At 43.9% G+C, this 26046-nt stretch overlaps 1 protein-coding gene across 2 annotated transcripts; it reads right to left on the bottom strand.

Moving 5' to 3' along the window:
* Positions 1-3338: 3338 nt before the first annotated feature.
* SH2D1A (SH2 domain containing 1A) lies at positions 3339-24446 on the bottom strand. Of its 2 annotated transcripts, none has more exons than XM_054840035.1 (4): positions 24423-24446; positions 19142-19415; positions 6911-6974; positions 3339-4585 (listed from the first exon to the last, which is right to left on the bottom strand). In XM_054840035.1, exons 2-4 carry the CDS (start codon positions 19276-19278, stop codon positions 4352-4354), a joined length of 435 nt encoding a protein of 144 aa, XP_054696010.1. In that variant the 5' UTR covers positions 19279-19415; positions 24423-24446; the 3' UTR covers positions 3339-4351. The 2 variants fall into 2 exon arrangements, with proteins under 2 accessions (XP_054696010.1, XP_054696011.1); XM_054840036.1 differs by lacking the exon at positions 24423-24446 and having other exon boundaries at positions 3339-4089; positions 4449-4585.
* Between the last annotated feature and the right edge of the window lie 1600 nt (positions 24447-26046).

Genomic DNA, 26046 nt, shown 5'->3' with positions numbered 1-26046 from the left:
GTGTCGATATTTGAAAAAGAAAGTACTTTGACTATTTCATTTTTAAAAAATAAAGGTGCAAACTGGTGGCGTGGGACGTTGTCTTTGTTTACACCATTTGCATTTGGGATATTCTGGGCATGTCAGTAAAAGGTGATTCCATACAGCTGAATAAGGGCTTCAGACAATATTGGTCGATTCCAAAGCTGGGGGGCAGCGGGTTGCTAGCAAGATTTAATTTTACTTCTGATTCACCAAAGCTCATGCATATAACTGCAGGGTTCACTGCAGGTGAAATCACAGGCGGTTTCTGCGCACAAGTTACTGCGTTTCATCAGAACAAATGGGAGAGAGAAAAAAAAAAAATTCTGCTAAATGCCTTTGCGCTCCCAAGAACCGAGTGGGTGAAGGCGACCGTGGTGGTCGGGGACGAGGAGCAAAATAAGTACCTGTGGGTTCTGTGGGGCTGCATCAAATAAATGATGATGAACAACTGTGTGTGAACAAAAGTGCGCGTGAGGGAAAATAAAAAGCCCAGCACATGCAGCGGGTAGGAGGAGACAGTGAACCAGAGGGGCAGAAGTAGTGTTTAAGGCTAAAGGAGAGGGTACGTGGTGAAAAACAGATCGGAGCAGCTGGGCCGGGCAATAACCCGGCGTCAGGGCGGAGGCTGGAAGAGCTGCGTTGGATGGGGAAGAAGGAGGCGAGGCCAAAGGGCTGCTCTAGCAGGAAAGGGAAGAAAACCCACCTGGGAGCCAGTATTGATTTCGTGCTGCAGGAGGGCTGTCACGGCCGTAGCCGGGGAGGAGGGGAGGGCTGAGCCGAGACAGACCCAGAGCTGCGGCAGGATTAGCTGCTGCAGAGGAGCGAGATTGCCTTTGCCGGGGAGCAGGATCTAAAAGGATCTGTAGCTCTTCAGACATGAGTCAGTGCATGAAATCTATACAATTTCCATATTACTGTTCCCGTAACCAAACATCAACTCCTTGTCCCACAGGTGCCATGAGCTTCTCTCTCTGCTTCCACCTTGTTTAAGCCCATGGCAATCCCAGACCCTCGGGTACCCAAAAGAAACACCACAAACAAGTCTCTGTCCTAGTAATTTGCATCAGAAACTGAAATGACATTCTCAGCTTGAAACAAAAATGGCCTGTTCAGGCCTATTTTATGTATTTTTTACAAGAACAATGCACTGCTGGAGTCATCCATAGTCAAACCAGTTAGCCTCAGCTCGCTGCACCGCAGAGCGGCCGTGCGGCTGCTGCTCTTGTGCCACAGGGTTTGCACATGCGGCACCGACAGCCTCAGCCTTTGCTTGAAGTCAATAGAACAAAGGAAACAGCCCTTGGGCAAAGTGCTTCCCGCTACATTTATCCCCACCACGGTGCAATCATCTGCCAGGGACTGTTTCCAGGCAGATCCTTTCCCGCTTCCAGGAGGGACCAGGTAAACCAGGAGTTTAGACCCAGCCCTTAGGAAGCCAAAGGGCTGTCCTGGGAAGCCGGGGGGCACACGCCCGCTCGGCCGGCACCCGGCAGGTGGGTTGGCTTTGGGGAAGGATGGTTTGCAGGAGCACAAAGCCGGAGAGGAACGGCCAGGGACCAGCCGCTGCGGACATGCAGCAAGCCGGGAAACCTGTAAGGCTCAGAGGAGGAGGGAAAGGTTCAACGGGCACAAGCGACAGCGAAGCAGCCGGGGCTGCGGACCTTGCACTCCATGCTGGCGGTGGGCAGGTCAGTGCCTCCGTGGCTGGCGTTTGCTGAATTATGGAACGATTAAGCAAACAGCTTTTAAATATTTTATTAAAGAGTAAATCATGGTGGATCGGCCACTGCATGGCACTCCTCTGTTAAGACCCTTGTTTCAACCGACGAGCACAGGTAACAAGGAGGCGCAGAGCAACACACACACACACACACACACACAGTGTAAAATATGATGTGACGGGGGGCAGGGGGGCAGGACATTTCACTGCAAATGAAATTTGGCCTTCATTTGGATAGAAACTGAGTAATGAACTGAAATTGTCGTGTCACACCTTTGCAACAGTATTCCCGTGGGTCCCTGTGACGATGGGGTTGTTTATTTATTGCATTTATGTAATGTTTATTTATTGCATTTAGTCATTGTTTATTTATTCCATCACAGAAAAAGTTTTATTCCTTCCACTTTCTGACGCACACAGTCACCTTCACACACACAGACCCACTTACAGGACAAAAACCAAAAACTAAAACTTCCAGCCTTATCAGCCTTATCAAGTGCTGCTTGGAGCATCCTAGCCTTGCTGAGTCCTGCACCTGCAGCCCATTTTGCTCTGTCACTGTTCGCATCCAGCTTGCTTTTAGTGAGGTGAAAACAAGGCAGGATCCATGATACCAACAATGAAGTAGATTATGGGTGGAAGGATTTTTAACACAGTGGTGAAGGAGGCTTCCCCATGTACATATCCTATATGCAGACACAAACACGTGCTGGGGGCTCTCGCAGGGAGGCAGCGGGTGCCTCGGCAGCCCCAGGCGGCTGCAGTGCCTCTCACCGTGCCACCGAGCCGTGGATGGCCATGTCTGGCCAAATTTGGTCAGGTTTGTTCTCCTGACCCTGTAGCCTGGGCTTTCTGGGAAAAGCTCGTAGGAAACCATTCCAGCCCTCCAAGCTGTGCAGAAGAGGTCGGAAGTATAGGCATGAAACATTTAACCAGAGCAACCCAGAGGTGACTATACAACGTTTAAAAGTTGGGGTTTTAAATATATGTATTTTTTGTAGTCCATTTGCAATCACTGTTAGTCTTGTGCTTTGGAAGGGAGCGTGGGAGAATCACCGTTTTTGGATAGTCAGGACCATCTGAGCGGGTTGAAGGGTGACTATCGGTGGCCCAGGCCTACCAGCCAGACCAGATGCGCCCCCTCACAGACCGAGCACCCACAAGCAAGGCTGGGCCCTGGCTGGGGACCCTCCCAAAGCTCACGGGGGGCTCACCAAGCCTGCCTGGCAGAAACCCACACAGAGGGAGCCTGGACCATGTCTACCATCCTTCGACTGCAGTGCAGACACAGTATCTCTTAAACGAGAGGTCTGTAGGACATCTGGTCTGCTCAGAAGTGTTTCCCACTGTCTGCCAGGTCAGGCAGGCCAGTGTCATCATGCTTGTTAAACCCTGTGGGTAAAAGGCATGTACCCTGGGTTCTCGGGTAGCCGCATCCTAGCCCTGCACAGCTGATGAGTCCTGTAGGTTCAAACCTCTCCTCCAGGAGCCCAACGGCAGCAGGGGAACACACACGGATAGGTAAAGAAAAGCAGAGAAACTGTCATGCAAAAAAAAAATAATTTAATTTTTAAAATTGTACACAGGGGTGGTTTGTTTCAAGAACAGAGAAAAATCTGAAAGCAAAGACCGATGTTCTCCACTTCACTGGTTGTGCTCAGTTACTCAGTGCAGTGCTGAAGCTTTTGATCATTTGTGCAAACTGCAAATTTTGTACATCCAGGCAGTGGTGGCCAGTTCTGCTGAGTTACAGAGCCAAGCGCCTGGTGTGATAGGAAATCACTTAGTGGGGAGCCTCATGGTGCCACTTCTGGAATATCTTTAGGAACTGTATGAATGACAGACATACAGCCCACCCAAGGCAACGACACTTTAATGTAAGCAATTTTCTTCAGGCTATAAAAGGGGACTTGCCTAGTTCTTCATAAATGTCAACCAGAACAAAGTAAAGCAGAGTTCAAAGTTAAGTAATGTAAAATTAGTAACTAATTATTAATTAGGAACTAATCTTGAAGTGAAAAATATTTTGTACTTGAAAGTACAAGAAGATAAAAAAGGCATTACACTATTTAGTAGTTGATTTTTTTATCCTCTTTTAGAAAATAAAAAGAAAAAAATTCAAAACATTCTGAAACTTAACACTTTTAAATTTTGAGCTAGAAATTTTATGAAATACACATTTCTGCAAATGTTACAAGAAAACTCATGGAGTTGTATTAACTATCATATAAATCATTCTGTTCTCGAGCATGGACTAGAGAAGACACTGGAAGATATGGTTATGTCACACTTGGGGAAACGTCTTCATGATGGCTGCAGGTGGAAGTCATGGCTTTCATTTCTCCCTAAGAAAAATAATCACAAAGATATGAAAGGATGGCCACTGCAAGAAAATGGATGGATCAGAATGCTCGTACCTACAAGAGCGAGGGCGCTGGGGAGGGCAGGCAGCCACCACCAGTGTAGCACTCAGGAATAAGTATTCAAAATCCATTTTCTCATCGCATTGACAGGCCCTATCCTTAAGGAGCACCTCAATGCTGGCATTCTGATCACACGGTAGCAAAGCTAGGGCATAGTTTTGGCAATGCCACCCTGCTGGCTATTTCAGGTCAACAATGCAAATAAGTCTAAGACCTCCATCCCTACCACTGTGGAGGACTCTGCTCCACTGCAGTAGAGGCTCCCTCTGCCCCATGGGTACCTTGGGGGGTATTTGGGTTTTGCACGGTTGATGACCGGGTGCTGCAGGGGCGTTATGATGCCTTGGTCAGGTTTCTGGAAGGCGGAAATGAGGTTCTGCACTTTCCGAAAGAGCCTCCGGTGGACCCCGGGCGCTGTCTGTGAAGCCAAAGGGTGAGAGGTGAGAGGCGATGCTGGGTGCTGGGCGCTGGCACAGAAGCCTTGTCCTCAGAAATGCACGCACACACACACTCCCCCCAGAGGAAGGACCCAGCCCTTCACTTGGACCTCCTGATGTGCAAACTTAAAATAATTCAATGAATCGTACTGCTCTCCTCCTTCCCCTGGAGCATCGCAGGCTCCCTGCACTAAGAGCGGCTTCCGGCAGTATGGTGATATTCGCCTAGAAGAGGAAGGATTTCTTAATCACTACAAGAGAAACCCAGAGCCTGCCATGCTTACTAGGCAAATTCCCAAGTGATCTTTCGATATTTCTGACCTTGATTTATTGCAGCCAGTGATTTAACCTCCAGCCTGGGGTTTATCGGTAATATACTTCCAGCCTGGAAATACCAGTAAGACAATCTAGAGAGCTACCTGGCACTTGGTGGGGAGGGGAAGTCCTTACACCACTAAATTCAGGCGTGGACACAGCCTCTTTGCACGCCTTTTTCCGAGCATTCAATACTGGCTTATGTGATCATTAAGTATTCCTCTCTCTCTTGCACAAAGGCAGCGGCAAAATCTCACCTATTTATTAAAAGTGGGAGTGTTTCTTTCTTTTTAGGTTAGCATCTTTTCAAACACTGTGAAATGAAACTGTGTCAGCTTTTAATAAAAAAATCCAATGTTTCTGTTAAATCCTTCAGGGCATTTTCGTAATAACTCCTCCCCACCAAAGTCATGGGAGGACAAGCCTCGGTCCTGCCGGCATAGTCCCACCTGAGGGACGCTGCTCCCACCCAGCAGACATGGGCTAAATCCTGCCTCGCTGGCACCAGCTGGAGGCTTCACGCTGCCTGGGATTTTACCATGCTGTTTTAATTTCCCTGCTTAGTCCCTGAAAGATGGGTGCGACCCAGAGACTAACCAGCCACAGGGAAGGAAGCAGAGACAGGAAAGCACCACTGCAGCTGGAGCCTGTTTTGGCCTTGGAGGCACATTTTGTGGGGACAAGTTGGATTTAGGCTGCTGTGTCTAACAGCTGAGACCAGCGTGGTCTTAGCAACATTTACTTAAAGGTTTCCATTTGCTTAAAGAAGGAGTTGGCATCATGGGTCTTTAGCTAGCACCTTTCCCTGCAGAAGATGTCTTGAGAGTCCTGGGCCTTCAGGACACTTACGCTGTGAAACACAGATCAGGTTTGCCTAAACTACAGCAAGGGAAAGCCCAAGATCCATACGTGTAGGAAGCCAGTGGAGGTCACAGGGGAGGAGTTGTAAGAGGTCTCTACAACACCAGAAAAAAAAAAAAAAAACCTCACTGCAGACACTGCCGTTACCCGGGGCCAAAGCAGGCTGCAGCCTCACTCAGGGAATTATCCTCTGCAGGTGGGGGTCCCTGGGGGTCCCAGCATCCTTCCTGAGACACAGGGCTTGCCCTGGCACGCCGGGCGCACTACAAAACCCCGTCCCGTCCCAAAAACCCTCCTGTTTGGGCAGTGCCAAGCTCCAGGGTGCTCCCGATGCCTTACAGGAACGAATGAGCAAATTCTTCCTGGGTACTATTCCCAAGGGTGACATGGATAATTTTTTACTCCCCAATCTGCTTCTGAGTAACCCCAGGAATCAGTCTTGTCTTCCGGAGCACTGCAGCCACGTCTATTATAATAATGACCAAGGAATTATGCCTGTCTAGAAATTATTTCATGTTTGTAATCAGTGTTCACTAATGTGCAAACAAAAAGCTGATTATCCAGCTAAAGAACAAGACCTTCATAAAAGAAATACAGGTTAGCATCCCAATTCTATCAACCTAAATAATTGTGTGTATTGCAAATGATGCTATACTACACTTGAATTATCCATTTCTTATCAGATGGGTGAAAACATATCTTGTATCAAGTTTTGGCTAACCTATATATGTGTTTTGCACCAATTAATCTGGAGAGGAATTAACTTTAAAACACTGTAGATTGAAAATAATTTCCTTAAATATTCTGACATTAACGATACATGAGATAGAAGGGAACTGATTGTGCTTGTCAAATTATAAAAACACAATATTTTTGCCATTTAAAATGATGCAAAATAATGCACTATTGCATTATGCAACAGCTGAAATGAAACAGGGAATTAATTTATGAGTTCAAGACTGTCAGAAGTGGCACCAAGACATCTTAGTGATGGGCACACTCAAGATCGATTACCTTCGATGAAAATCAGACTATGCAGAAACATGAATAATTTGAATGTATTTCATTAAATCAATGCGAGCATCAAACAGGATGTAGAAATTTTCAGAAGAGAACAGAGAAGTACACACCTCAGCAGACCAGGACCCAGTTTCTGTCTTGGACACTCTGTAGGTATAAACATATCCCTTATGCCTGTGAAAAAAAATAAAATAAAAATCAACAGGTATTTATTACTCGTTTCTACTGTTGGGTTTCACAAGAGGTACACCTGTTATGTGGGAGTTAGTTCATCTGCTAACCTTTCCTTAATAATAAATTCTCCCACAGAGGCTCTAGGTAGATAACAAACGTGAGATGCAGGTCAGAAGCAGTGTTCAACCTACTGGGTTCTTCCGGGACGAGAGGGATTGCCCTGACTCAGATCTAGTTTAGCAATATTCCGTTATTTTAGGTTAAGTGACATTGCTTTCATTCCTGCCTCAGCGTTTTTGTTTTTTTTTTTTTCAGTGACCGCCTTTTACTGACACACACCAGACATACTTTCCCTGGAAAAATAGAAGGTGTATTATTAGCAGATAACATTACTGTTTTGTGATTGATTTAAATGCAGATGTTCCCAGAAGCAATAGCATGAGTGTAATTTATTTGGAAAGCTAGACCCACGAAAGCCAGGTAAATTACTCTTTGCCTTGCCCATATGTTCCTAATTCTCAAATACTGATAAAGCAGACTTTTATATAAGAGCGTGGAATCTTCCTTCTTTTTAAATCTGAGTCTTTTGAGACTAGAGAGTCATACACTAATAACACAAGACATACTCGTGTCCAGTCAGTCTTGCTTCTCGTACAAACCCAAAACAGCGAATGATTTACATGGTGGATTATTATACCAATATCCAAAAATGTAACTCAGAAGCAGAGACAATTGATAGTAATTTCATGGGTGCAACATTAATTTAGATGGTATCAGATAAGAAAGATTGTATTTCGTATTACATAGACTTACATGAATACACAGCAGGATTTTAGGGGCCATTCCCTATTTCAGCATCAATTCTTATACTTAAGAAAGCAGAAAAATACTGTATTTCCTTCAATTATACATGGTATTATAGTAGTTACTACAAAATAGCAGAAACCATCAATGACACAGATACCGTATGATTGCAATTACTTACGCTCCATGCCATGGCTCCTGGATAAATTCTTGTTAAAAAGTCATTACAGCAACCTCTGCAAAGCAGTGTCTGATATAATTTACCTGAGCAGGAAGTTGTTAGCAGTTGTCACACTGCTATAACCCCATGAAGTGGGAGCAAAAATGCCTGTCGTGATTTGTGAGCTATCCCCCCACCACTCGACTCCCACCGTGATTAAATTCGGAGGCGGAAGACACAAAGCCGTTCCCTCCCGTCGGAGCAGCTGCAGGGACACATTCCCTGTGCAGCAGCTGAGGCACTGCCCTCCTCCCCGTGTACGGGAATATGCCTGGCGCAGCCCCGCGGTCCCACCACAGCTTCATCCACCTCTTCGTGTTAACCAAGGGAGCATCTTCCCCAGAGACATGACTTTCCACCTGTCACCAGATAGACATGAAAAGTGTCCGGCTGTGCTCACTTCATCGAAACCTAAGGAGGAAAACAGCCACCGCTACCCCAATTCTTCCCCAGCAAGCTCGGCTGCTGCAGTCCATCAAGGATTTGGACGGGCCCATAAGGCCCCTTGGGAAGAGGTGTGAGCAACCTGCTGTGTCTGCAGGAGGAGGGAAGGACGTGGAAGGGCAACACTGTTCTCCTGTCCATGCCATGGCACCCTGGTCATTGGTGTTTGAGGCCACAGCTCAAGCCTGGTTGTTTGAAAGCACATGCCTCTAAGCCACTAGATACATTCATGTTCAGTGAATCCAATGTCTCTCATTAGGGCCCTTAGACCATCTCAGACTATCACGTCCTTTCTTAAAACCTCTGGGAGCTGTGCCTGTACTGTCAGCTTTTCATGAGCAGCTGATGTTCACATGAATCTTTTCTATTTAGAAATCATGAGGGGCTTTCCTGCACCTACATATGTAGCACATCACCCAATATACCAAAACTAGGATTTTACAGGCCATAATGTACTGAGAAACACCGGAGACGTCCTGGCATTTTGTCCCCTCTCTTTGAAGTGGGTATCTGACCACCTCCACCATGATTTTTTTTCAAGCCTCGAAGCCAACTAAATGAGTATATAAAAATCTAAAACTCACTCTCTTGCCTCCTGTTTTTAATAACAAACTGTGCATATTACCCATGCTTGTCCTTGGTTGTCCCAGAGCATTCCGACTGCTTCAGTCTCTTTAAAATCTGATTTTTCCACAAAAGGCTCAGTTGTCTGGAAAGCAGCCATCTGGTTTTTCTTTCATCATTTTCTCTACCTAAGAGGTCACATGACTTGAAGTAGTTGAGGGGCTGGGGTGATACCCTGACTCTGAAATGTCTGATGGCTTTCAGCACTCTGCCAAAAGGGTTTACTAAGCCAGACAAATTGAAAAATAGAGGTCAGATGAAGTAATATTCAGGGCCAAAGCAGGGTGAGGTATAAGATAGACACCTATCCTGCATTTTTCAAAAAATTCCACTGTATAATATTTCAATCGAGCCCAGAGAAAGCACAAAGGATAGCTCAGATTAAAAACCCATGAGATACAGAAAAAGGAACAAGAATTTGGGAACATGGGTGCTTTGAGCACAGTGTGGAGAATGGGAGGAGCATGACATTACTATCAGAGCCTTGTGAGGGACAAGTGAGAGCTCTCCACTCACCTGGCAAGTGTACATTTCTTTCCCAGAGGAGGAAAGACTGAAAAGCCTGAAGGGGTTCACTGTGCTTAAGCTGAAAAACACAACGTTGTCATCTGTTCTTGGCTCTGAAGCCATCAGAAAGCCACTACATAGTTGGGAAATGGCCCAGGACCACAACATCTGCTTCTTTAAAGGAAATGCACAAAGGAAGGAGGACGCATTTTGTTAAGAAGGTGAACAGCTAGATCTTTCCATCTAGCTACTTTCCATTGGGATCTTTGTTTCCACAAAATGAATTACAGCTCTTCTGATAAGTACTCTCCCAACGAATATGATCTTATCAAAACTTTCTGTTAAGCAGCAGGAACTTACTTCATTACCACTTCAAAGTGCTTTTTACCTTCCATGTGCAAGTGACATGATTTTGATGAGCCAAGTTCTCTTTACAGCTACATGGGCACAGCCTCCCTTGAGAAAGGTTTTCATGATTTAAACTACTCAACATTAACTGAGAGCAGTGTAGACTGAAGAAAGATCAACATGTTTTTCTTAAAACAAAATTTAAATACAAAAATTGAAATTGAGATTGTATAGAACATTACCTTCCAAAGACCAAAATACATAACACCAGGCAAAAGCAGGTGGAAAAGTGCATTTACTGGAGCTTAGGTCCCAGGAGATGAGATATTCCCCAGCCACCATGCGGTGACAGCTCAGTTCTTTACATTTTACTCAATTCATGGCAGAAAAAAGCTCCTAGTGTGACACAATGTTCCTATATGTGGTGTGGCGACACAGCTAAAGCCAAAAACCAAACACCATGTGGCCTGGGCATGTCACTTGGGCTCTTTTACACAGCTTGTACAGAAGCCTCTACCTGGTGAGATGGAGGTCAAGTCTGCCTCTTGGTGACTTGACCTCCTCTCTCTGCTGGACAAAATCAAGCAGATTGACACGTTGCTGAGAGAAGGATTTCGGAGAGCACTCTTACAGTGACACTGGCATATCTTGGAGGAGAACCAGCTCTTGACACCCAGGCAAAGACCCAACGAAGGGCTCCCCCATCCCTTCATCTGGCCCGAGGACAGCCACAAGCCTCACTCACAATTGCAAAGCTCCTCTTTCATGCCAGTGAAGCTCAAGGGATGGGAGCAATCGTGAATTAACAGCTTGATCAAGGAGGCCCTATAAATTTTTGATCAAAGGCAAAAAATGTCAAAATGCTGATGAGAAGCAGCAGAAAACAGCCATTGCTTTAAGGACAATATTGGGTAGCATTTATGAAAGAGTGGTTTGGTCATCACTGATGATATTTTTATGTCATCTCACTTCATTTTTCATCTCCATAACAAAGGATGTGTTATACCAGCTGGGAACTGCACTAGCACTGTCTTTGTTGCAATGCCATCACTGGGAAAACTTTGTCAAAGGAAAATCTAGAAAAAGTTGCTATTACAGGAACCAGTCCACTTTATATTATAGACTTTTTTCTTTATAGCTAGATAATTCCTCCCAAAGAGCCACAAAGGCATCATTCACAGATGACATACTGAGACAGCATCTGTCTACCTGTCCTCTCCACTCCTCCTTTTCAACTGTGATCAGACTTGTTAAAACCGCATTTACTTTAACAGGTGAATAATTACAATCTTCTGCACCGTTGAAATAGCCAGAGGATATTAGCCGCATGCTGCAGATTAAAATTAACCATGACATTTCAACTGCATGGTATATTTTAAAATAATTTCCAAATGTTTGTATCTCAGTTGGGAAATTTTATTAAACTAATTTGTATTTATTTCTGGGTCCAAAATGGAACAAAAATAGAAAGACAGAGAGGCAGAAAGCCATGTCAGCAATAAATGACATCAATTTCTTCCTCTTTACATAACTTTCTCTTCTGATGTCTTTGCACTCTACCAATCAGCTCTTCTTACCCGGTATATTTGCATCCTGACCTTACCTTGGAATTTTACTTTACGATATCACTTAAGAACCAGCCAGTGGTGTGGCCTATAAACAGTGGTCCTGAGCGTTATATACTGCCCATACTCAGTTTCTTACAACTTTGCCACATTTCAGCCTTTCAGACTGAAATTTTGTTTCTTGGCTGTTTGCCTCAACCTTATTTAGGGATGGAGAATGCGGAAGTGCCAGGAAAGGAGACATGTTAGGAAAAACAATGCTTTTCCTGCGTTAAAAAAACAATCTTCCAATTGCTGGGGTTTTGCCCATTTTTTAGAGTAAGACATAAAATCGATTGAAGAACAGTATATCTCTTGCAGTCTCTGAGAGAAAGCAGTGATGGTTGTCTGGGCTGCAAGAGAGGTGCTCTCTAAAGGTTCTTAGCAGTTGTAGCTGCACCACACCTGGGCTGGCTGTAGCATGGGCACTCAGCTAAGCAGTGTCCACGATCTCAAGCCATGAGCGATGTATTTATGTTCCCTGCCCTGGATTAGAGGGAGGAAAAAAACAGAAGGTAATTTAGATTGGGCATCTTGGAAAGGAAGATTAGGATTGGGTGGGGTGGATGTGGAAGGAAAGAAAAGGGGACCCATGTCTAGGTACGATGGGCAAGGAAATGTCAATGAAAACTGAACCCCTGGGAAAGAGTAAGACTAAACGAATAAGGAAGGGAATATACAGAGGTGAAGCATGAGAGGGGTTGAACTTGGAGCAGCACAAAATGCTGGAGGGGTGAAAAGGCCAGGAATAGAAGATCGGTGGTTTGAAACCAGAAGATGTGTGAAACAAGGAAACAGCCCTCAGCAACGCAAGCAGAGTCAGCAGGCTGTACAGAATAACACTGGATGGTCTCAAAATCCATTCCTGTGCCCTTCACATTGAGAACCCAGAGCTAAAGGGTACTGCAGACCCAAGCCTCCTGTGTCACGCTCTCTCTTGTGTGAAATGCAGTTAACAAACTCTTCATCTCACAAACTGAGATAATGCTTAGAAACCACTTAATACTATGGAGATGAGTACTACGGGAGAGCTCATGGGGGCCTCAGTACTTTTGGATTGGCGGTTTGATGGGCACCACAGTGGCTGCAGAGGTGGGAGATGGTTACCACAGAGCCAAAACTCATGAGATCAGGGGAATTCACGGCAGTGCCTGTCAGCCTGCACGTCCCACATGTGTCCTCATCAAGGTCTCCACTGCCCAGGATACCCCCGAGCTGCATGGCCTCCCCCATGCAACCGAGGCGACAGCTGCCAAAAGGATCAAACAGTCAATCCAGCCGCCCACTTAAAATTCTACCTTTTTCTTTCTTTTTCCTTTTGAATTGTTATATTTATGCTTGGTTTATTAATCACGGAAAGGTCAAAAAGTCTTGTTATTTAATGTAGGAGAAAATCCTATTTAAGCTTATAGCTCCTCACTCTGTCATGGAATTTGCATTTTCTGGTTGACAAGCAGCCTGGTTCCTGCCTTATTTAGGTCTCAGACATACAATCAAGGTACAGCAACTTAGCAATTACCACCCATCAGCTAACCCAAGCTGAAGAAATAGCATTCACATTGAGATGATGGGCAAGATATGAGCTCTGTATCAGCAAGAGGGAATAAAATAGTTTAAATCAGTGTTTACAACATCTGAAAAGCCCAACAGAGTTGCTGTAGCTTAAGTCACAGTAGCACTCTGTAGACACCCACTTGAGTTTACACTTCTGTCACTGATTCCCCTACCAACACTTTTTGTGGCAAAAACTTTACCCGCGATACTGAATCTGTGACTACTATTAGCTTACCATAATGCTATGGCATTATAAAGCAGATGCCTTATCTTGATTTTCTCTTCTGCAATTTACAGAAGCCTGAAAGAGCAAGTCACATCTCGTGATATGCCTCTCAATTTATGCACAGATTTCTGTGTAAGATTGTCAGCATCTTCACCACTTGAACGCTCCTAACCATCAGTAGAAATGCTGCAGATTTACCTAAGGAGCAAGCGTGCATTCTTTTTGAGCAGGGTTTTTGTCGGTCTAGTACAAGATGATGCCAGCCAAAAGCAATGCCTCAAAGAGGAATTTCTTCAAATTTGGAAATAAAATTGCAATTGATTCAAATCTCGGATGATAAATAGAAGAAAATTACTTTATGGTGGGCCAGTAACCAAGCTGCATGAGTTACCATGTCCTCCAGAACAGCACCTCACAAAGGCAAAATCTCATGAAACAAGGTCATCTAGTGAAATTTCTTTCACTTTAGGCCAAACTCACAAGAACTGCAATAGATAATACACTGTCAATAGCCCTGCAAATGTTGGTGTTTCATATTTCTATGAAACATTTCTCGGTTTGTTTGGGAGTGATTCAGCGTAGCTCATTGTCACATTTCCTGTTTCTCTTAGAGCAAGGTAGGCACAGTCTGACCATAAAATCCCTGAACCTGAAATCACTGCTTCCACTAAATCCTCAAAACTCAAGCCTGCAAAACCAGGGTAGAGCTAATCTAGGTTCTGTAATCTAACGGTCGTACCCATTCTGTCATTTACAGATTGGTTAGCGTAGCGGTTACCCACCGTTCAGGCTGTCTACCTTTCTAATATCTTTCCAAGAAAAGCCATTGGGATATCTGAAGGCCATTAGCCAAGTTATTCTCAGCAAAGATGAAGCTCACTCTGATTAGCACAGAGCTGAAATACTCACCTCAGTAGAATTTACCATTGTGCTGTAGAAGATTTTTTTCAAAGCTGAAAACAGTTTGATATTTACAACAGCAACCTTGAATTGAGAGGCTCCTCCTCAGAGGGAAGCTTTTGTTCCAAATCACATTTTAAATGATGATGATTATTATGCGGTGTTATAATAAATGCAATTATTCTGCCATTTCTATCAAAAATATTACATGGGAAACAAAAGAAATGCTAAGTTAAGCTGGCTCGTGATTCTGTATTACACCTTCACGCTGTACAGCTGATACATCTGCCGCATCAGAAAGTTTCGGCACGTTGTCTGAACTTGTGCACTGTGGTTATGGTGACAGAAAAAAACAGCACACGTAAAATCTGATAGGTCTGCAGCCTATCCCTGTTGCCATTACTGTTGCTTCAAGAGCTCTAAACAGCTTTCTATTCCAGCTTTTGATTATTCTCCACAAATTGAATGCAGCACGGTACATGAATGGCTGGTTTCAAACAAATAATCTGAACATACAGTTTGACAAGTATGTCATGTTTAGCTTACTTAAAGGTCTGAAACAACTACTAACATTCCAAGTATTTCCAAGTATATGAATTTTAAGTTCCAAACTACTAATGCTTTATCTTTGCCAATTCAGGCATGAGCTGCTTGTTTCTGCATGTGTGCTCATTTATCTGTAAAGGAAAGCGGTGCTTTTGGCACTCTCAGGCACTTTATTTATGCATTTTTCAGGCACGGTTTAAGAGGCTGCTTCTCAGACTAGCCACCGTTATTGTGTCCTGGGTCCTCCATTGACTTCATTAGGAGCGGTGTGCACAGAGGATTTCTGAGGGTGCTAAAAATGTCAGATGGGGTATTGAGCAAAGAGGAAACCAAACCAGTAAAGAAAGCTCCCTGGAACAATCAGGGTTTGATACTAAAACCTGGCATGCTGCACATAGTGTCTGACATGTTTACAGGTAAAACGTGTACATTTTATAAAGCATATGCGTTTCTTCTAGCCCAGTTTTCAGGAACAGCAAAAACCTTCTGGCTTTTCAATGCAACCCGAAAAAATTTCCCGGAAAAGATTGTGCTCCTCTGTTGACACATTCAAAACATGATGAACGACATCTTTGAAGTATATATTGTCAATTTAATAATGGTATTCATACAATGAAGATCTCGGGAGCATCTGGTATTAAAAAACTTTGCCAAAATCTGCAGGCAGCACCTCTGTTTGCAAGAGCCTCAGGGGACACTGCTGCAAATCAAAACCTTGCTACTCTTCCATGCATAGTTTAATTGTGGTCTTAAAATATTCACGCTGTAGATCCTTCATGCTTTGTCACAGCCACACCAAAAAACATTCTCCTTTGAAGGCTTGCAGGCATGCCATGTGCACATCATGATTTCGGACAGCGGAAAGCAGCATTCGAAGACGATAAAGCAATACTTCAGGAGAAACGAAGAGGAGAGAAAGCAGAGTTTTCTAGCCAAACGCTCCAACAACAGGGGCCTGCCTGCTGCAGTTACCCGTCTCTGTAGGTCAAGTTTTATGCTACTACCTGTCTCTTTTATGCTTGCCCTGTAAAATCAGTGTCAGTCACAAGGGATTCATGAAGTCTTTGACTCTTCTCCTTTTTAAAGGTCAGGGCTCCACTTTTTAATTGGAAAAGCAAAAGGCGAATGAGCCTGACCGTGAACACTGCTGCCCTTCGTACGTGCCTTAGGAAGCTCAAAGACTGACCGAGTATGTCAGGGCTTTTTGGGGGTGCCCGAGTGGGGTGAGGGGTGACATTACAAACTTATGCAGTTTCTTGGGAAGAGGAGGCGTTGCTGGAGCCTAAGTACTGCAGTGGCAATTGCAGGACTTCACCAATTACTGTACCTGGAGCTGGAGGTGGAGAGCAGCCACCTACATGAGTTCAAGCTGATCACAGCATTGTCATCCAGATATTTGTTTAATGACTTCTTTGATAAATATTTCTTTTCTCTTCATCAGGATTGTGCCTTTTAATTTTGACAACTCCCTTCTTCCCAGATGGTAAAAACAAAAAAGAACCCTAAGGCGGTTTGGGTCTGGGGAACTGGGGGGTTTTAGGTTTGTTTTGGTTTACTCCCCCAGGGAAGTGCAGGGAGAGGGGAAAGAAGACAGACTGAATATCTTTTGATTTTGGAAAGCTGGGCTATTTTTCTCTTTTTCTTTTCTAAGAGCAATAGAAACATCGCTGGAGTATGAAACAGTTTTATTTCATTGGAAAGATGTGAATTTTTTTGTTTAGCTCTGATACTTATTGCGATATATCTAATGGCTGGCCGGCTTTGTTTCTCATGTTTCAAAGATCACTTCAGTAATTCCAGTAAATACATGTTTTGCCTATTCTTGAGATATCTAGGTATCCCTAGAGTGACCTTCAGCATGGATTCTGAACTGAAATGTAAATTTCTGAATAACTTTTGTTCCTAATAATTTTCATTATTTATTTATAAGGAAGTATAAAAAAGCAGAGAAGCAATTACTCTTTCCTTTATTTTCTTTTTTCTTAAACAGTGAATACAGCAACTGCATGTTTCCCTCTTAGTTTTTTTACCAAAGCTCTCATGCACATATGTGCTCGTCACCAGGTTTGTGTCTGTGCATGATGTTCAGACTGGAATTTGGGGGTTTGGGTCCATTGGTTTATTTTGTCAAAGCCAGGCTTAGCATCCTCCATGGAATACATACCTATATCTCTCTCGCCTTCCCTACTTACTCCTCCAATCTCTCCACTAAAGTGCTCTGCTTTGGTAAACTTTTGCCTGTTAAAGCACTTCTCTAGTTTATGGCACACATTTCTTTTAACTGTCATTGCTACCTTCAGTGTGAGACTATTTCCTGATATCTTTATGATAACTGTCTCCAAAGTTATTGTGTGATATGTTGTTTACCGTATCTGCTATTTCTTACATAATGCTCTGAATTGAAATATTAAGAAGTATTGGAACCAAGGCTTAGCTCTAGTGGTTTTCAGCCATCTTTCTGTCTATATCAGATCATACTCATCATAACATTTTTCATTTAATTTTTTATCGGGATTTATCTAAGATGCTATTGAAAATTTCCCTTATAAAAAAATTATTGAGGATCTATATTCTACATGAAGCCTGCATATTTTTTACTTTTATCAGTTTGCTTATCATATATATGTTTGAACGCCACATAACATGAAGACATGGGTGGCCCATAATTTCCAGAAAAAATTAGGTAGGGTTCTGTTTCTTACTGAAGTCTCTTTTCTTTTCCTCCAAAGATTGCAGAGCTTCACAGTTAGCAGTTCTTCCTATATTCATTTTATATATTTTATTTTATTAATGAATTTTTTTCCAAAGGATGTAAATTACCTCTAATATAGCAAACAATCCCAACGGATTGCGTGCAAATGAAAGACCTTGTTACATACAGCATTGTAACATTCTGCCCGACCCTTTCTCTAATGCCTGAGTGTTTTGCCTGCACTGAATGACTTCTGAGTGTAAAGGAAATATATCACCATTTCCTCTGATGGTTATTTAAAAAAGATTCTGCTTTTATTGCCTATTCCCATCACAGGAATCATAGCACTCCTTACCTCTTGCTATGTCTATTCCATTTTCTTTTAACTCAAGATGCTTCTAATTTCCCATTTTTCAGCTAGCTGTTAAGTATTTGTCAGCAGTAGCGCCTGTCTTGGTTCACCTTCCGATTTCATGAGGGAAGAAAGAACACATCTTCTGCCACAAAGATCTTCCCTGAAAAGAAGGTCGTGTATTTCTGGATTGCCTATGACCTTCTTGCATGCCTCCATTTACTGGTCTACAACAGGGGTATAATAATGCTCACCCAGGGCTTAATTACATATTGTTGGAAATGTATTCAAGACATTTGGGGAAAACTTGACTTAGGACTCCTCTTCCTCTTCTGCTTTTTTCTCAGATACCTAACCGCCCTCTGTTAGCTAATATCTTACTGGCCCTAAAAAGGTTTTCTCTTGTATTCCTTCTCCTACTGAAGTAAGGTGCAAGTGTCTGTGTAGCCTTGGTAGACACATCTTTGTTCTTTCGGTGCAATGGTACTTCATGTACAGCGTTTTCTCTCAGGACTTCTGAGACTTCTGCTTTTGCCAAAAGTAGGGTAATTAAATTGCCTCATTAAAACAAGGTCCTATGACTACAAAGTCCCCCAGCTGCCTCAGGGAAACCTCTCTACCCTCTCTCTCACAGACCATCCCATCAAATCTTTCCCCTTTCACCCTATTTGATGAAGCATTACCACTTTAGTTCGTTAGCCATCAGTATTTCATGTACTTTACAGGTAATTTACTCCAAGGACAATGGCTTGTGGGACACACAGCCTGACCGAGAGCATCCCGCAGCAAAGGCACATTCTGGATGACAGCGATCCAAGCTACCCTTCCTGATGACCGGGAACGCTGGGGATGTTGCTAAGCACACCCATGAGCACATTACAGAAGCAGAAGACAGCAGGCAGAAAGCAAGAGGATTGTCCAGCACAAAGAGCCAGCACACGCCATCCCAAGCCAAGTCACCTGGCTCTTCCCCATGGCCCCTCGCTTGTCCTTCCTACATGCTCCAGGCCTGCTTTCTCTTTTTGTTTTATGTCCGTAGAGTGTGTGGGCTCAGCAAGGCAAAACCTGCCTCTCTTCACCCTGCAAAGGACCCCACACCCTCTGCATATCCCTCTGCCTTAAGTCAAGGTGAAGGAGCCCAAAGTCTCACACACCTCTGCAAATGGTAACATTAGGACACGTTTTGTCACTGTTACATGGGAACACCCCACACAGTGGATGTGAAGGTTGGAAATCAGCTACCACCTGACCAGCCCTTCCCGGCACCCCGTTCCCAGCCTTGCTGCCGTCGGCTGTCCCGCACCCCGGAGAGGCGATGGCAGCTGCACGGAGCCGGCCGCACTCACAGCACACAGAGGCAGTAGACTCCCGGGATGCTCTCGCTGTCCCGCAGCAGGTAGCTGCCATCGGTGCCCGTCGCCAGCAGCAGCTTCTCCCCAGCCTCACGGGTGATGCCCCCGTGGTAGATGGGCAGCGCGTCCATGCTGGGGCCGTCTCCCGCTGCGGGCAGCTCTCCCTGTGCACGGCAATGCCTCTGGCTGCTCCTCAGCCGTGTGATCCCCTCAGCATCTCCGTCTCGGTGGCAGATGTAAACAGGATGTGTTCACACCTCTGAAGCCTCTGCAAAGGGTGAGACAGCGCTGAGGGAAGAGTGAGGAACGAGCAAAGCTTTTTTGTGTTTTTTTTTTCCTTTGCCCCTTTTTGTTTTCCTTTTTCACAGGCTGTAACATCCTCACGGCATCACAGCTTGTGCATAGAGGTGTCATTTCACAGCCCACCATTGCCCAGGTGGCTCCTCGCTCAGCAGGGACGTGACATGATGAAGTGCATGACAGCATCAGGACTGTGGCACCACTGTCAGCGGCCGCCACCAGGCACTTGCGTCCTCTGGCATTAACCCAAGGGGGGACAAAGAAGGGCCCCAAAGGCCCTCTGCAAAGCAGGGATTCTTTTTTTAACCTCTTATTTTTAAAACCCCAAAGGGAGGAGAAACTGGGGGGAGCAAGCTGGCCTCGCTGGCCTCACCCCACCAGGCCACTGGCTTCAGGCAACGGGTGCCGAACACGGCCCCTGCTCCATGGCGACTGGTCTGGTGGCCCCGGCTGGTGTACCTCATGATGTGCCTGTTTTCATAGGCTTTGGTGGTGTTTAATGACTGATAATGTCAGAGATGCTCATTATTTCTCCTTGGAGGCAGGCAACGGCCTCAGCACAGGCAAGGAGGCCTCTCACATCCTTCCTGACACCATCAGTGCAGCTGCCGCCTCCATGTGATGTGCGAGCAGGCAGCCAAAATCCAGAGACATGTCTGAAAAAGCCATTTCTCTCACCTGCTGTGGTCACAGACATTTCCTCAGCACGCCTGTCAGTTGAAAGCTCCCATAAGCACGTGCTTGCAACGGGTCTGTTTGCAAACAAGTTGAAAATGTGCTTTTATATCTCCACAGATATTTCCACCCATGGAAAAACCGAGCGTGTTTCCTGGTGCTGAGCGACACCGCACGGCAAGCAACGAGGTGGCCATGGCCACCGGGCCAGCCCCTTTGGCCTGCAGTGAGCTCAGGGCTGAATTCATCCCTGGCGTGAGGCCGCTGCGCTCCCCTGATGAGCCACGTTCCCACATCTGGGTGTCTGAGTAATAACTCATAAAATATAGCGATAACTACAGGTCCTGCTGATGATCGATTCATTTTAAATTGAGTTTGCCAGCAGGACAGGGCAGAATGAAATCATCTCGCCCAGGTGTGCACAGAACACAGTGTCCCAGTTGAAGTTAAGGTTGGGTGAAAAAATAGCTCTCTAGATACACACATTTCAGGAACAAAAATTAAATTAAAAAACACTGGAAATAAGGGCTGCTCTTTTTAAGTTTTAATCAATCAAAATGTTTTGTCTTGATTGTTTCACAGTGCGTACCTTTCCATTCTGACCTTTAACACAGTCTTTCCTTGAAACTATTTTTTTCGAACCAGCTTTGGCTTTTCCTTTTGAGGGATGGGCATTTCTGACAAAGGAGTCACAGGGTAGCTCACACGTGGGGCACTGCACCAAAGTCTCTGAAGGCACAGCTGCATCTTTCGGATGCACCATCAGCCTCCTGCCATGCAGGGAGACCCCGGCGAGCAGCTGCCTCCCTGCCTGGGACCTGGGGGGCTGAGAAAGCTGCAGAAAACCTCAGCTGAAGAGGGACTGAAAACTTCCACCGCCGTGTTTATGGCTTTTCTATCTTGTTACATGGGTGTTCGTTACCATGCAAACCTGGGGAGTCCGCTATCCTGCTCCGGTTTTTAAACCAGTTGTTCAAAGTATTTGCACAAAGAGGTAGAGCTGCTGCCTACTGCAAATGTGATTAATGTGGATGGCGACAAGGCGTAAGCAAAGCACTGTTCCCTCGTAAAGCTGCTGCCTGTTTCTTCTCCTTTTCCAAACTACCTGTACTGTTGGGGATTTCATCTAACTTTCCCATTTCTTAACCTATTCGCAATATTAATAGTTGATTTCAGAAAAAGTATGTGTGTAGTTAGCTGGAGAGGAAAAACAACCAGAATCATCCAGTTCTGCAGATCTCATTGCCCCATTCATCAGATTTCAACTACAGCATAGGTAGCAAATCATAAAACTTCTGACTATGAGATGCTTTCTTAATCTGAGACTTACCACATTACAGGCCAGCCTGCATACTCCCAGCACTTTGATGAAGCAATATCAATTAACGTAAAAGAGCTGTAAACACCCATTTTTGCTTTTGTGGGTAAGGAACCCATAAAACTCCAGGTTCTGAACCCCAAAGCCCGGGTTTCCATACAAATCCCTTAATGGCCACATGGACTTGGGGACACGCAGCTTTTAAGAAGTAATGGAAATGCTGGATTTTGGAACAAGGGACACTACGCAAGCATTGAGGGACCGGCAGGATAAACCAAAGGACATAGGTGCTTCCTGGGCTAAGAAGAGAGAAACCGTGACACCACCAGCACAGCTCTGCACCACACCACCGAGGCTGGAGAAATCCTCCCTTGTCCCAAACAAGCCATCTTCACTGCACCTTTGCACCGTCGGCACCCAGTCAGACTGACACCGACTGCTCTGTTTTTTTATCTGTTGAATCTTATGCATCGAAGATGGTGTTTGCCATCCTATTTCATGCTGCTGCATATGCACAGTGGGGCTGAGAAGGCAAATTGCAAAATAGAGCAGCAGGCTAGGGAGAGTAGGAGAAACAACAGAGAACCACACTGCTCCCGTCTGGATTCAGCCCCTATTGCCTTCCACTGAAAATGGTGATTTCTTTAAACACCCCAAGCCTTGCCCTGTAGGATGCTGGACACTTCGCTTGCTTTCAGGGTATTCAACATATTCTGGACACCACAGTTTTGTGCCTTCCCTGAATCAGTCCAGCTAGCATTCCCTGCAGGTCACTATAAAAAATTTATCTAAAAAATACATGAAGGAAAGGAAGCACTTAAAAGTGCTCTGAAATATTTGGCCTGAAAAACAAGCTTAGAAAGATAGGCCTGCATAGACCTCTTGGGTCATCAAGTCTAGCTCCCTGCTATCTTAGCCAAACACATCATATAATTCCTTTCAGAAACTCATTATACGCCATCTTAAAAGTAACTTGGGGCTTTTTGTTGTTGTTGTTGTTTCCACTGTTCTCATTGGAAAGCAATTGCAGAACATCGCTATTCTGTTGTTTGGAAACCTGCTTCGAATTTCCATCCTAAATATATTCATGACCAATTTATACTCATTTGTTCTTGTGCCAATGTTGTCCTTTAGTTTAAATAGATGTTTTCTCTTCCCGGAGCTTATGCCCATGTGGTATTTATAGCGGCCTCCCTCAGCCTTCATTTTGCCAAACTCCTCTCACACTTAAGGCTCTCCCTTCCCGTGGTCACTCTAATCGTCTTTTTCGGTAGCTTCCCGAAAGTGAAGTGAATCATTTCTGAACAGCGGGCACTACCCTGGCTGATTTCTAACACGTGCCTCATACACGGTTACCGGCGTTTCATTACCCTGGTGAAAATACCTTACTTTGCATGCTCTGTGTCTTTCCCCTCCTTATTCTTTTCTTAACTATGAGCACGCAGGTATAATAGAAACCTGGTTAACAAGACTCAGATGCATGAACTTGCACTCAAATCCTTCTGGATTTCATCCAATTTATCCTATCCTGGTCCTCAAGGTCACTCAATTCTTCCTAAATGAGAGTTTTATTTGTCTCTGCAGTGACAGTACCTCCCTCCCTTATGCCATTGGTAAATTCCATTAGCACACACTTATTTTTTATGCCATCATCATTAATAAAAGATGTTAAATAATATCAGGCCCAAGACTGATGCTTGGGAAGCTCTACTACCTTCCCTCAGTACTGATCTTCTCCTCCTACTACTTACTTTCTTATTCACTTTTAAATTTCTGTACTAATCTCCCATTTTAGCTCATAATTTCCCACATGGCACTGTACCAAATGCTGTACTTAAGTTTAGATAATTAGCTCTAAGCACTTCCTTTGTCTAGAAAAATCAATTATGATGATATTTCAGGCACCGGAACTTGTAGAAGTACCTGAGAAGTGGAGGTAGGGGAGACAAAATGAAATTACTTAAAGTTTTTTGAACACCTGCAACAATTTGGGCTGATTTTCATTTTCGGATGAGCTGCTTCATTCATCCCTAGCAATGACATTTTCATACATTGTTGAATTTTATAACAATTCTGAATATTATAACGCTAATGCAAGAGCATCATTAAAATTCCTGGATATTGTTATTTGACTGAAAATAAGAATGACCTTCAGGACCTTTCTGAAATTAATGCTACTGCAGAACTGCTATAGGAAGGCCTTGTATAAAGGGCTATAAAGCAAGATAAAAAATAAAATACCTGTATTGGTAGTTTTGCTGATACAGCAGTATTATTGTAAATGCCATCTCTGTGGAAGTACTGAAAAAGCAGCTTCAAAATCAGCACCTATTGCATTGTTTTTAAAAACATATTTAACTGGCAAAATGCCACATTAAAACACAGCTAACTTTAAATATGATTTTCATTATTTTGTGTCACTTTCATTTTTAGTGTAATCTAACAAAATATTCAGAGCAACTCTATAGAATAGTATCTGCAGACGGAAACTTGCTATTCACATAAGAAAGTAATGCTGAGATTCAGAAAAACGTTGGTTATTCTACACAGTGTCTGCAGAGTCACCATCATCATGTTTCCTGTTTGAGCTGAAATGAGAGAGGTGGGAAAAAGCAGGCTACAATTAGCAAATTTGTAGTTAGCTATAAGGTTCTGAGCACCAATACAGAAGGAGAATCCAGTGAAATTTTGGCTTCAAGTTCACAGGCTAGCATGCATTTCTGCAGCCTCTGTGTTAGTCATGACATTCTATGTATGTTGGAAGATGGGTGTAATAAATAAAGTTTGGGTGCAGGTGCGGATTCCAGCTTTATACTCCAGGATACGTATATCATTCAGACCTCATTCGCTTTGAGAAAGGCCAACCTGTAAGCCTGGGCCGTCACAGAACTGCTCGAATGTTTGGGAAGTTGTGAGGACGGTTGTGGATCCAGGCTTTTGCCCCCTTCAAATTAAACATATAGCCCAGGAAAATCTCCTTACCTCCGAATATTAAGTTCTCAAGTGGCACTTCAGCTACTGTCAGGATTTCCGTACAGCGCTCAGAACCTGAAAAAAGAAACTTTCTCATCACCTGGAAATTGGGTGTTTGATGCCATCAATCGGAGTCAATTCTAGGGGGAGGACTGAGAACACAAAAGGTTACGGACCTTTATGAATGAAACTCTATACTCATCAATATTTTTCTTCTGAGCACAGGTTAATACACACATACCATAAATGACGACATTTCACTGAACTTCAACAATATTATTTCCTCTATGTGGTCTCTCTGCTTACCTGTGCAGTTATTTTGAATGCTTTGCGAGTGAGATAACACTAAAATTGAAAGCTACACAATATGTTAAAATTCATATTAAAAGCTATCTGTGTTTTAATGCGGTTTCTTTTACCGGTTAATATTTCGTACTTCTTTCTCCAGAAGCATTGCAACAGCTGGCAATTTTGCAGGTGCACGTGCATTACCAAGCAGAGATGTCATTTGCGATAATGTCAGCATAAGCAAAACTACTCATAGACACTTGCACCTTTTTATTTTCTGCTATTACTCTTTCAACAACCCTTTCCTGTAAAATTCGGCAATGCTCGGGTAGACATAAGCATTAGGCACGCAGCTGCTTTGGGGACCAGGACCTCCACGTCTTTATGATTTAACTGAATCAACTTCCAGGTCGACAGGGCTAAATCTATGATGGAACTCTCAGGATGGAGTAAATGTCCATGCTGGAGCTCTTCCTGGATATAGTCCTGTGCGAGCAACTCTGGAGTTGAATATAAGCTTTAGAAACTAGATTTCGCCACAACACATGCACAGTAGTTAAAATTGATTTGCTGACATCCCATCCGAGTTCCTAATGGATATTTATCTGAATTACAACAGCACCATGTAATTAGGCATAAATAAGGGCCTTTGTTCTGGAGGGGAGGAAAGTTTATCAATTCTGAACCATATGCAATTGCGTGTCTAATCTCTGCCTGCAATTATTTCAAATGCACATCCAGATGATAGCATTTATATTCATTCTGAGATTCATTGAGTTTGAGGCCAGAAGGGATCATTATACCATCTGGCCTGACCTCCTGGATATCACAGGCCATTACATTTCCCCAATTACCTCTATATTGAGCCCTGTAACATGTGTTTGACTAAAGCATAACTATTTTTGACTAAAGCTTATCTCCCAGAAAGGCATCTAGTCTTGATTCGAAGCCATCAGGAGGAGAGAATCCACTACTTTGTGGGTACTTTGTTCCAATGGCTAATCACACTCACTATTAAAAATGTAGGTCATGTTTCCAATTTGAAATTGTCTGGCTCCAGATCCCATCCGCTGGATCTCATTATACTTTTCAGAGTTAAGTTAAAAAGCCCTTTGGTACCCATTATTTTTTCCCTGTGTAAGTGTTTATTCTCTGGAGCCAAGTCACCTCTCAAATATTTTGTTTTGTTTTTTTCTAATAGGCTTCACTGAACTCTGAAAAATCACAGGGTAAACTGTTTTCTCCAGTCCTTCTTGTCTGCATAGTTTTATTTTACCTGGTATCTATTTCAGTAGCGCCCAGCCACTCCTCATGGTGCCGACGATGCGCACAAGGAGCGCGGGGA

The sequence above is a fragment of the Grus americana genome, chromosome 12 (assembly GCF_028858705.1).
Source record: "Grus americana isolate bGruAme1 chromosome 12, bGruAme1.mat, whole genome shotgun sequence".
NCBI lineage: Eukaryota > Metazoa > Chordata > Aves > Gruiformes > Gruidae > Grus > Grus americana.
The sequence above is the reverse complement of the archived record's forward strand: the minus strand, read 5'-3'. Positions and strand labels throughout refer to the sequence as shown.